Source organism: Uloborus diversus, chromosome 7, assembly GCF_026930045.1.
Source record: "Uloborus diversus isolate 005 chromosome 7, Udiv.v.3.1, whole genome shotgun sequence".
Taxonomy (NCBI): Eukaryota; Metazoa; Arthropoda; class Arachnida; order Araneae; family Uloboridae; genus Uloborus; species Uloborus diversus.
In genome coordinates this window covers 50,753,341-50,766,949 of record NC_072737.1, presented here as the reverse complement: position 1 = coordinate 50,766,949, position 13,609 = coordinate 50,753,341, and the positions used below count along the sequence as shown (strand labels likewise).

Genomic DNA, 13,609 nt, shown 5'->3' with positions numbered 1-13,609 from the left:
CCCTTGACATTCGTTGTAAAGGGATTTCGCTTGATTTTGGTCCAAGTGTTAAGAAATCTAAAATCTTAATAAGATGCTTCGGAAAAGTTAGTAAAATTACATCCTGTTGGAAATAAAAATATGAATGCCTGTCTCATTAACACTATATAATACCAATAAAATTTTGAATAGTTATCCCATTAAACTTCTCATACTTGAACACAGCAGCTAGATAAGCAGAAACAAATTATTATTATAATATTTTTTTAATAAATTAAGTAATTCTATTAAGTGATTTCTTAGAACACAGAATGATTGAATACTCATGTAAAGAAAATATGTTTTTAATAAATATTTACACTTCAGAACAAAACAAACATCCTTAAATAATTATAAGCTGACTATTAAGTATTATAAATATTATGCTTTGATCTCATTCCTTACACAAAAGTATTTTGAACTATCAAAATAGAGATGACTAAATTTTACAGACTATGAGCAAACACTTCTTTAAAATTAACCTTTGATCATTCTCAATACAATATTCCACATGCATCTGCTAAAGATGCACATCAAATAGTAGCAAATTGACTAAAATCTTAGCACTGCACAAATAAAATCGCCTAAACTTATCAAAATCGCTGCAACCACAGGCCTTTGAAAATAAACCTATTAAAGTCGATTCCTGTACACTTTCAATTTAAAAATATGCCTAAGAGTGAATAGAACTCTACCTTCCTTTTTTCTTCGCTAATTTCGCTAGTCTTTTACGTTTTAAAATCATTTCATACAAAGCTTCTATACCCTCATCGAGTCCCTCGCCTATGATCGCACAAGCAGGCTGCACGTGCCATAGAACGTTCGGTCCTAACTCGTGCAACCCCAAGAGTTTTTCCACCTCTTGTGGATCTTTGGCATTAGGTAAATCTTGCTTATTAGCAAGGACTAGAATAGGTACACCCGAATTTTCCGGACATCGAACAGTTTTCATAAGTTCCATCCTAGCTTCGTCCATACGCTCAAGGTCAACACTGTCCAAAACGAACACAATACCATCGGTACACCTAGTATAAGACCGCCAAAGAGGCCGTAATTTATCCTGTCCACCGACGTCCCATACCAGGAAGCTAGTACCTTTCGCTTTGCCAGTAGTACCTTTGATTTTTTCACAATTAAATCCAATGGTAGGTACTGTGTTGATATACTGGTCGAACTTGAGCCGGTACAGAGCTGTTGTTTTACCAGCGGAATCTAAACCTATCATGACTACGTGTAGGGGTTGATTAGGTGGTAAGCTATCAAGAATTGAGCCGCCTTTAACCATGCCAGCACCCATATCCTAGTTCAGCAAACTATATTAAATCACACATCATCATTTGTAGAAAGTTTATATTCCGGCACAAGTCACATCTCCACGTTTTAGAAGAAACACAATTCACACACTCAGAGTACGATCCATTGTAGAAATTCTTAAACACTGAAACACAACTGGAAATCCTTTTTTTGATATTCAGATAGTTCTTTTAGGAACACGACACTTGCACGAATAAATTCTATGGAGCATGATTAGAATTATATATCACTCTGACGAGATGATAAAAAAATCAACACAGCTCAATCAAGGCAACGCAAATTTCAAAAAAAGTCAAATACACGTAGCACTGAATGAAATCGTTGAAAATGACTAATTACTTACACAAGTGATAAGTATTCTTCTTATCTATAGCACGTGGAAGATAGGAGTTCTTCGAATGACAGTTTGTTGTCGTTTCTCACAGCTCGGAATACATCTTGAGGAGGTAGATCGTTTCGACTAGGAAATATTTCGGTGTTTATGTTCCGAATTTATTGCACACATCGCGGTAGGTTCCCGGGATGGTTGGCAAAAAGTGTAATATCATGCGCTTCCACAGTAGAATGGCATTAAAAAGTTCGGTAGTATCCACCACCAACCGCGAATACCTGTTCAGCTCGAGGCACTTGCACCAGGTGAGTTGGAGAATGAAGAAAAAGCACTACTATGGCACACCCTTCGTTTTACGGCCAAAGTTGGGCAGTCTGAAGAGTAGCCCACAAGAATGAATGAAATCCCCAATGGCTATTTCACCTGGATCCACAGAACAAAAGTTTATTCCAGGTACAACATTGCCAGTCTACATTTCAAGACGCCATTGCAATCGGAGCTGCCATTCAGGCGACGGCTCTGTTTTCATTTGACACAAGCCCGGAGAGCGGCTCGCGGCGTGCTCGGCGGGGGTTGCCGTATTTGAAGAGTTTGGTTGGCGTTGTTCGCTTGGCGAAATTAGGAAGCGAAGAGAAAAACCAAGAATATGCAACTCGCGACGTCAAAGTCAAAGTTGTTTTAAAACTGGTTGGTAAAAGAAAGGAATTGGAAATATGAGAAAATTAAACAATATTTTTCGAATTTCTGCTTTGTAAATCAATACTCAATGAATTAGTTTGAAAATAATGTTTTGCTAAGTGCCTACAGGGAGGAGGGGCAAGATTATTTTTATTATTTAAATAAATATGAATAAATAAATGAATAACAAATTCATTTTTATTTTCAGCTTTCCAAGTGTTACTATACATTTTTATACAATTTTTTGCACGGCAATTAGTTTAGTAGAAATTCTAAAAGTACATCCGCAAAATTTTAAAAAAATGCATATTACTACGTTTTTCACTTGATTTTAGATTTTTAAACTTTGGTGAAAAATAATTTTTTTTTTTTTCTCAAAAAAAAAAAAAAAAGAAAAGAAAAGAAAGAAAGAAAATCGGACGATTGATGGAAAACCTTTTCTTTTTTTTTTTTTTGGAAATAAATACTGCCCCTTCTGGTAGCCAATGAAAACTGAAAAAAAATCTTGTGACACGACATTAAATGATAAAAGGCAATATGGGGAAAATCTTGAAGAAAAGATAGTAATAAAATCAACGAAAAAACGATATTTAGTTATATAATTATGATCATGTGCGATATATATATCAATAATTATAATAAACTATTATATATTGAAGGATTACATACAGGGGCGTGCACGGGAGAGAGAAAGACACCTGTTGGCTTGGGCCCCGAGCCTGAAGGGGGCACAATATTTTTAAAACTAGGGTTGAAATATAGAGGTAAACAATATGGAGGGGGCCCCGGAAAAGTCATTTGTGACGTGCCTCAAAATTTATTTCTGTATCGCCCCCCCCCCTCCCATTACATAATATTTGCTCTTCTGTTTTGGCTTCCGACGATAGCTCATCCAATACTTGCCTCCAGCTCGAGCCACCACATAGTGCTAAAAAGCCTCACCTTCCAAATATCCTTCGTTTTCGTAACGTGTGTGTATTGCTAAATAGATTAAATTACCTTTCTCGAAACTGATTAAAGAAGTAAAATTAAAAATTGACACCAATTTCGTAACTTTAAGAATAACTGTTTTGGTTGATTATCGGTAATTCGAGCAGGATCCAAAAGGGGGGGGGACATATTAGTAAAATATTATTGATGAGATTTTAGATAAGCAAATTCAGTCATCATTTGACTAATTTTTCAATTCCTTTTTTTTTCCCAACATTCCGTCAGAAGTATATGGAAAAAAGTGTTCAATGCGTGAAATGTTTTGAATTTTGTTGGCTTTAGTACAGTTTGACACAAACTGAAAGGGGGGGGGGCAAAAAAAAAGAGGCCACTAAAAGCTATATGACTTTTAGCGGCAATGACGGATCCAGAAATTTTTCGACGAGCGGACGGTTGATTTTTTAACTTTTCCACGTATTTAATTAAAACATTATTGGCGGGAGGAGGGGGTGCACAACATTTTTTTCCAACAGGGGAATTCTCCATACTCCTTTTTCATAACATCGTCAAAAATCATCTGATATCCAAGGGTGCCTACCCCCCTAACGGAAAGGGTGCATCCCCTCAATATCATGGAGCACCCCCCCCCCCAAAAAAAAGTGAAAAATACCCCTTAAAAGAACTTTACTAAAAATTTCAATGGCGCAGTTTGCGCCATGACCTCCCCCCCCCCCACCCCCAATGTTTCGAACCCCATTTATTGCCTTAACGTCGCATCGTGAAATATGGCCTAAATGTGCGTTTTAAGACTTCAATTCGGAAAATTTGCTGGTGCGGGGTCCCTCAAGGCAGGAGGCGATCGCCCCCATCGCCGTTCCCTTGTATCCGTCCTTGTTTAGTAGCAACAACAAAAAAAAAAGAGAGAAAAAAGGGGGGGGAATACAAACTTTTGCTAGGGCTGGTTTTGAGAATTTTGAAGCAGATAAGTAGAAATTGATGCAAATCTATCAACTTAACTCACGTTTTTCTAAAGATTCTGATGAATTTTGTACGCAATAACTTTCCCGAAAGAGACATTTAGACATGAGTTGGACTTACATTATTTTCCCCGAAGTATTTTGAGGTGTCACAAACACTTGGTAATAATTTCATGAAGCAAGTACGGCTTGTTTAAGTAAAACAATTGATTTACTAATGTCTAAACATAACATAAGCTAAAAGTTACTGCTCCTGCTAAATAATGTTTTATAAACAGATATACAAAGTAAATCAAATAATTATGTTCTGAAAATTTTGAAGTTTCAGATTTTAAAAATTTTTAGTTTTGGTTCCTAAATTGGGAAACAAATAAACCATAAAAAAGGGAGGGGCAGTCTCTCCCCCCCCCCCCCGAATTGCCGTCACTGGTTTGACAGGTTTCCAGAACTCTGTATGCGAAATGTCCGTATGTTGGTGAACGGCGAACTTTTTTTTTTTGAGAAATCACGATTGCTTATTGTCCTCACTTGACCGTCTTTGATGTCCGGTTCCTTTTTCAGCTTGGACCAGGCCCCTCTGCAGCACCACCGCTCACCGTCCTCTGCAGGCGCGGCTCCTCCGGTCCTGAGTTATCCGCTTCTCTTTGTCGGAGGCATCCAAGTCCTACACACGCACGCACACACACTCACACACATGACTTCACTCACATACACTCACACACGCCTACGTGCATACAACACTCACACACGCCTACGTGCACACACACAGGTCTACGTACACACACAAACCTACACACACACACACAACTATGCACACGTAACCGCCCTGGAGGAGGAGCAGGCTTGGAGGGACAGGAGCCATTTCTAGAAACAACAACTCCAACGAGTTAGGGTCCTGTCGCACTTCGTGATTGCAAAAAACATAATTTGAATTCAAAATTTCAGAATTCAAATTACGTAATTCTCTTTTTTTTTTTTTTTTTGAGCTATCACGATTGCTAATTGTTTTCATTTGACCGTCCTTGACGTTTGGTTTTTCAACCCCCAGGCGCGGCTCCTGAGCATTGTCTCCTGAAATCCGCTTCTCCTGTTCGGTGACTTCCATATCCTACACACACACACACACGCTCATACATACACACTCACACACATACACAGTCATACACACACACACACATACACACACGCCAACGTAATTACACAGAGGTATACGCACACACACAAGCCTATATACACATACACAAATATACACACGTCAGGCTTGGAGGAACAGGAGCCGTTTTTAGAAACAATGACTTCAATGAGTAGGATCCTGTAGCAGCTCGTGATCGCGAAAAATATAATTTGAATTTAAAATTTCCGAATTCAAATTTATTATTTTATTTATTTATTTATTTATTTATTGCACTCTACAGTAAATAATTTCAGAAACGTCACTTTAAATTTAGTGTAAGCTTTCCGAAAATGCCGAAAAACGACTATAAAAACATTTTTTTTCCTTTCGGTTGTAGCGTACAGTGGAGTTCTCATAGTTTTGTGCTTAAATTTAGCCTTGACTAAACTCAAGCGACAAAAAACACTCTTAATAAATTAATATTAAAACCACGTACTAAACTTATTCTGGTCGTCATGGTAATCTACAAAACCAGAGCAACATCAACTTTGGTCAAGTGATGCATGTGATAGCAATTATAGTATATAATAAGAATAAGTAATTCGTGATTGCTCAAAAAGAATCTTGGATGCTGTTTGCCGAAAAAAGTTGTTTTATTAAACACAAAAAAGGGGGAAATGTTCAGAACGCACATGAAATTTCATTTTTTTTCTTATTTTCATCAAATTTCAACAAATCTATTTTACTTTTCAACTAGATCGGACTCTGTGAAGCCCCGAGCTCCCCCCCCCCCTCTCATACTTGGGGAGAGATGATTCTCTCTGAAGCGTTTGAGGGGTTTGGCATTAATGGTTTATGTACTATATACTTTTTCTTTTGTGCATGCAAGTGTTGTACTGTGAAAGTAGGCTTGCCAGACGTCCCGGTTTGACCGGGACAGTCTCGGTTTTTAGACAAAACTCCGGCGTCTCGACCGGATTACTTTAAGTCCCGGAAAAAGATAAATTTTATCACAGATGACCAAAAATGACTAAAAAAAAATTAATTGAGAAGGAACATCTAGGATAATTACTTTGTCATTTGTAACATTGTCTTGAAAAATTAATATCGGATTAGCTTGTAAGGATTTTTGCAACAAGATTAAAACCAAAAAACACTTGTCCATGCCAGCAAAAACTACTTGTAAATATTGTTCATTTTTTTAATTCCTCATTCAAAGTGTTTCTTCTTACTAAAATAACTTGTAGACATTAACATACAAGAAGTAAAATTTTTAAATTTACCTGCTTGTTTCGTTTCTTATTACCCTTGTTTTAGGTTCATAATTAGTAATCATTTACTCATAGCATTGAGAATGAACTTCCCTGTAAAATAGTCTAAAAGTCATCCAGGGGTGTGTACCCTTTGAATAACCTAATCGCGACGCTGGGGGGGGGGGGGGGCATTCCGGTGTTCCGGTTGAACATCTCAGAAAAAGCATTTATTTTCACGAGGCTTTTTTCGTAATTTTCACAAACCCGTCGATTTCGGAAAATTTAAACATAGTGATTTTTTTTTTTTTTGTTTAGATTTTTGGTTCGGTTGGTATATTATTCGCGAAATTTTTAGCTCGCGAAGTCACCATCCTTATTTTCGCGAAAATTACGGAATAAATGCTTGAACAATGGACTGTGTACGAATTTCCACACAAGGAGACACTACATTTGCCATGATTTATTATTGAAGTGAATCAAAAAATGTATTGTATGCTTTTTGTGAAACAGAAACAAGGGTGCCCATCCCTCTCTAAGTTCAATGACGCAAATCCCCCCCCCCCCCCAAAAAAAGAAACTCAACCCTGTATCCTTTTTTATATTTTTAAAACATTTTTTTAATTTGCTTTTTTTTTTTTATTTTTTTTAATTTACTTTTTTAAATTTAATTTCCTTTTTTTATTTAATTTACTTTTTTTAATTTATTTATTTTAAATTATTATTGTCATCATTTTTTTTTCGAAAAGTCTGTGCTACGCCAATAACACAAACTAAATAAATAAATGAAATAAAATATAAACAGAATAAAATAAAGTAAAATAAATAATTTTAATTAAAAATAAATCAATGAATAAATTTATATAAATAAAGTTTTAAAAATATATAAAAAAATCCCCCCCCCCCCCTACCAAAATTTTGACGGTGGAACTCGCGCCATAATCCCTCCCTGTGGGCACCTTTGAACAGCAGAAATGCTCAAGCGATAAAGCGCCAAATAAGATTAAAAAAAACTAAGCCTACCCACTCACCTTCGCTAAAGTGGATGAGTCCAAACTACTTCAAGTTCAGTTCTTCGGTTTCAGCGGTTCTCCCTCTTCGAAGGGGGATGAATCGACCCCCTTTCTTCTCTTCCTCCCTAGAAACCGTACGAAGTTACCCCGCATTAGAATATTCTACAAACGGAGACTTTTTTGGGACTTTATTGATTGAAAGAGAGAAATAAATTTCCCAATGCTGTATTGTTTTGCACATTTAAAACTTGAAACTGAAGAGGTTTCTCATCAATTTCAAAATAAAACTAATTTACAATAATCATAACTGAGAAAGGGAGGAAGAAAGAAAATTTGTTTTGGATGCATCTGTAAAACTGTTTATTCTCGATAGTCACATGCACACGCTTTGTCTGTTTCATACACTTCCTTGCAAGGTAGCAGTGGATGCAAGTGCAAATGTTTTCTTCATTCAAAAGTCTAAAATAACCCAAAAAGTAATAAAAAGTAAATTTACAAATCTTTGAAAAGAAATAATAAAAAAAGACGTATACTTTGAAAATATAATTTCGGATTCCAAAATGTTTTGAAGTTATATTTTCGGAAATTATATTTTCAAAGCTTTTAAAAGTATAATTTCCGAAAATTATATTTTCAAAGCATTTAAAAGTACAATTTTCGAATAAAATTTTCAAAGTAAAAAAAGGGAATCATAATAATTTTCAGTCATATTTTTTATACAGTGGCTCCAAAAAATGTTCGTACACCTATAACTTTCAATAAAATAGGATCCTATCTATTAGTTAGAATTAATATTTCGGAACAGGTATTTACTTATAAGATCTACAATCAGTTTTCAACAAAATTACATGAATTTTTTTTAAATATTAAAACTTAGTTTTTTAAAAATGAAAAAAGAAAAGGTGCCGGAAATTTTATCTCACAAAAGTCTTCGTACATTTAAAAAAATGTCTATATATTATCGAATAATCTAACTTTTTATTAAGTTATTATTTAGTAGAATATCATGCAGTATCAAAAATACCTTTTAAATGTCTGGGAATTTAGATTACATTCTTTTTTTTCCGTAATTTCTGAGTAAGTGTTCAACCACACTTCGAGTCTTACTGTTTCTAGCTCTATTTTCGTTTCAAAGCCGTATTTTCGCAATTTATCCTCCAAATATCTCTAAATATGTTTAAGTTCGAATCTGGAGATTGAAGGGGTATTTTCGAAACTTTAGGACAATTTTTGAGGCACTAGACGCAAATGTTGAAAACCGTGTGCTTCTTATCTTGATAAAAACAAAGTTGTTTCCGATAACGAAATTTTTACTAAGAGTTTGAAATTGGTTTTTAAAATATTTAAATGAACAGAATTATTCATTATTTCATCAAAAAATTCCAAACTACTAAGTCCTGATGCTGATATGCACCCTCACACAAGAACATCTTCACCGTCCTGATTAACTGATCCAACTATGTTCTTAAGATTAAGTTCCTAATTTTTTTTTCTATTTACTATTATACAACAATTCAACCAAAATGTTGAATGTATTTTCATCTGTAAGTAAGACGTTATTCCAAAACGTTTTGAACTTATTTATCATTGATTTGGCGACGAAAAGCTTTCTGTTTTTCGCATGGTCAAGAAAATTTCTGCGGGAAGAGGTCCCATTTAATCCAGCTAATCAGAGAAGCAGAAAGTTTTACAGCACTCAAATGTGTATTTTTCATAAATTTTTTAACTGTAAATCTCCGATCATGCTTTGTCAACTTTGACAGTTGACTTTTTCTTACCTTGTTTTCGGTTCGATTCTTTTCTTCAAAACATTTTATCAACCCTTTACTATAGAATGGAATAAATTAACTAATTTAGAGACATTTCAAGCCAATTTTCCGCTACTGTGAGGAGAAAATTCAAATTTCGAATGCTGTGTGATTTTTTACGAATACCAGCCATTTTAAAGTAATAAGCACAATATTAAGGAATAAATAAACAAATATGAACTAAATGACGTTTAAAGGTCAACACAATGCAAAAGTAATTAAAAAAAAAACGACGCATGATAATTTTAATCATGGATTTATTCGAAAATATTTGAGTGTACGATGACTTTTGTGGCGTATTATTTCTCTCTTCGTTTTTTGACCCATTTCAAAAAGAAGACCCGCCAATATTTTGAAAAAAACTACAGGGTTTTATTTAGAACTAGTGGTACCCGCAGGGCTTTGCCCGTAATAGAAAATTAAAAGATCTTTTTGTTCGCCTGTATATTTACAAATAATGTATGGTGAATTTTCTCGCCAGTTGGCTTGTGTTCATGTTACGGTTCCACGTTATGATAATTTCGTAATTTACGCGTCCATCTTATAATTTTGTTCTTAAAATTGGAATAGAAAAAGAACCACATCGAGTTTTCGAAAAATCGCTTCGAGGTGCTCTTCATGCTACGAACTAACTTTGTGCCAAATTTCATGAAAATCGGCGGAACGGTCTACGCGCTATGCGCGTCACAGATATCCCGACAGACAGAGATCCTGACAGACAGAGATCCGGACAGAGGGACATTCAGCTTTATTATTAGTAAAATAAAAAGATAAAGAAAAGAATAAAGAAAGATAAAGAAGATAAAGAAGATGACATAGAAATGATGTGAAAAAATATTAGACTTCATATTCGAATTTAGTTTCGCGTTATTTTGGTTTTTCTAAAAAAATTCAAAGTGTACGAACATTTTTGGGAGCCACTGTAAATACAGCTGTACTGGGGAAAAAATTCCAGTGCAGCCGTAGTGCAAAAAAAAAAAAAAAAAAAAAAAAAAAAAAAAAAAAAAAAAAAAAAAAATCATGCTAACGAGGAGATTTAAAGCACTGACAGCACAGGAAAAAGACAGCAGATCATGTTTTAAAACGAAAGTAATTAAGACGAAAATTCAACTAGCACAGGGTGCCCAAAGTGGGTGTCGCAGGGAGAGGTAGTGGGTGCCGTGAATGTGCGCTGTCAATTGATAAAAATAGGCTAGGATGCCGTGAATAGAAAAAAGTTTGGGAACCCCTGAAGCATGCTGTAACCGTTATTATATTTTGCTTGTACAAGAGTCCTCGGTACCAGGTGAAATTCTGTACCTCAGTCATTCTGGTGTAAGCCCAAAAATTTGCGATTTTCGTTTATTGGTGCTTTGTATGTAGAAGCCTATTCTGCATCAAGCCATATGCACCCGTAATTCTTTTTTAAAAAATCCGTTTCAATTTTTCACTAGGGTTAAAAGAGCGCGCGTCCCATCCTTTGCAAGCGCCAGAAAGAAGATTTTCCTTTCTCCTGTAAAATTACCATAATGTGACTTACGTCCTTCTGGCTCTGCAGTACAGAATTGTCAAAGAGCGCCCCGAGCTTAAATGTTTTTGAGGGGAAATTGTCGATTTACCGAATTATTTAAAAAATACGAGCAATTACACACATCTAATGAGACGATGCAATAAACATCATCACGAATGTGAACAAAAGTTTTTTTTTTTTAAAGCAATTAATCGTAATTCTGTAGTTATCTCCAGATTTTTCGAATTACAGTAAAACCTCTCCACAACGATACTGTTGGGACCTAAAAAAAATATCGTAACAGACAGGTTATCGTTATAGACAGTTTGATTATTCATGCTGACATTTTGTTGGGGTCAAAAAAAAAAAAATTGTTATAGGCAGGTTATCGTTATAGACAGTATCGTTATACACAGGTTTCACTGTATCAGACAAAATATGCCGAATAAACAAATTTGTGGGAGGTCACTATAGTGACCTTGTATCGGGCGCAACCCCAGTGAGAAATTTGAATAAGTAATCATCATTAGTTCCTATAGGATAGACATCTGTATGCCAACTTTATTGTGGTTCCTCGTACAACCTCTATAGAGGATTGCTCGTATTTTTCAGACGGAAAAGGGTGTTGATGTGGATTGACTACCAGAAAACCAGGAAATATTTTCGCACGATTTCTTAATCGTTCGTCCAACAGTCTCTTCCGTTCTATCCGTATTAACTACTGGCAGACAGAGGGCTCGCCTAAACTCTTAGTTGGTTCACGGTTTGGTGAGCAGGCACAGGGAAGAGGATTTCTTGGAAAAAGTGAAACACTTGCTTCATCCCTCAGCGACAGCTTTCTCTGCGGTTCGAGAATTCCGGCGACACGCGATAATTCTCACACGGATGTGAGGATTCAAAGGATTCAAGAGCCACACCAAAAATAGAACTTCTCGATCAATCACTATTTTATTTATTGCATGTCCACTGACGGTCAGGACCTGGTCAAAGACGGATCCAGAAATTCTTCGGGGGCATTTTTTTTTACATGACCTCTTATTATGTATCCGATTTACAACTGCTGAGAAGGGAGGTGGCACGGCACATCATTTTCATTTAAAACATTTAAACTACAGAGATTTAGCTAAGCAGGTCCCTTAACCTATTTCTTTCTTTTTCCATTAAAAGAGGTATTTTTAAATTGCGTTTTAGAAATTCAATTTCCTAATATTTCCGAAGGAAATTCCTCCCCCTCTTTAACATAATCGAAAGTAGTCTATGATAACGCTTTTTGGAGCTTCAGTTTCCAAACGGTTTTTGAGAGGGAGATTCGAACTCGATTCATTTGATTAACGTCATATCAAAGATGGCCTACCCTTTCGTTTTAGACCCTCAATTTGAAAAAAAATCCGGGGCAAGGTCCCTCAAGGGAAGGACGATAGCATCTTCCTTGCATCCGTCCTTGGGATCTGCTACATATTTATCCTCCCCCCCCCTTTTTTTTGGTTATTTTTTATGGAGTTCGAATACTGTCGGAGGACGTTTTTCTCAATCATTGAAATTCGGTATTTACAGTGGAACCCCGATTTTACGCCCCCGAATCTACGTTTTTCGCGCATTTCACGTTTTTTTCATCAGGTCCCAGTTTTTCCGTACATCAATAATGTTAATCTAACCAGGGTAGAAAATATGTTTTTTTTTTAAATGAATTTCCCGCATTTTAAATCTTTTCTGGTGAACTCAATGACTAAAAAACAAACAATCCACTACTACTGGCTATTTTCAACCTAAACGCCCGGATTCGCAAATAAATATTAAATGATTATAAATGGTATGTATAACAATGTTTCTTTCACAAAATTATACAAAATATAGATATACCTTTTAAAAAGTCATCTCTACTATTTTTTTCTATTTGATTTTTGCTTTCCATGTATTTTCTTTTTTACGCTTTCCCTTTACACGTACTTTTTTTCATAAGAATATATTAATGAACAATAGCGTGACATGTGACAAGGGAGGGGGGTGAAGTGTGACACTTTGTGACAAAAGGGGCGGGGGCAAAAATGTTGAAAAACAATGTGACATCATTTATGGACAGCCCCTAAGTTCGTCAGAACATAGGGCTTCCGCACTTCTTTAGTTTGAAATTATGCTCTAATTACAAAATTTTTAGCTCTTAAGATCGTCTAAAACGAGGTTAACTGTGAAGCAATCAAAACAAGTTTTGAAAAAGACACGAGAATCCAAAACAAAATATGGGCGAATGTGAGAGGGAAGGGGGGGGGGATTAGAACTAAGAGGAATGTTCTACAAGATTATAAGAACATGTGGAATCCCCCGAAGAGAGCCCCAAATCGGAATTCTTCTCTTGATAAAGAGACGAATTAAAAGAACTCGAACATCATCAAACCGGTATTCCGCCGTGTCGCCTCGTTTTAGCAGGCCAAAGTCAAGGTTGCTGTTATTAATGTGCTACTTTACGCGCGCGCGCGAACGATGCGATTTCGGAGGGATGGGTGGAGGAATTATTGCTTTGATCGAGAGACTTGCGGAGGTCAATTGTGTCGGCATTTTATCTGGCAATCTGGCACAGAAATTCCGTCATTTGCAAATGATGGTCAGAAGTAGACCAAACATGGTCTCCGTGTAAGTCCAATCACCAGATAAGGCAGACGATATCGTGATTTTATCTTCATTAAATGTTT

General features: G+C 35.9%; 1 protein-coding gene across 1 annotated transcript; it reads right to left on the bottom strand.

Annotated features, from left to right (window-relative positions):
• Window positions 1-307: 307 nt before the first annotated feature.
• On the bottom strand, window positions 308-2,188 carry LOC129225770 (ADP-ribosylation factor-like protein 4C). The gene has a single exon (XM_054860276.1). It carries the CDS (start codon window positions 1,313-1,315, stop codon window positions 710-712), a length of 606 nt encoding a protein of 201 aa, XP_054716251.1. The 5' UTR covers window positions 1,316-2,188; the 3' UTR covers window positions 308-709.
• Window positions 2,189-13,609: the final 11,421 nt, after the last annotated feature.

Coding starts and splice junctions, on each gene's coding strand:
- LOC129225770 (XM_054860276.1), bottom strand. CDS start 1,315: ATGGGTGCTGGCATGGTTAAAGGCGGCTCAATTCTTGATAGCTTACCA.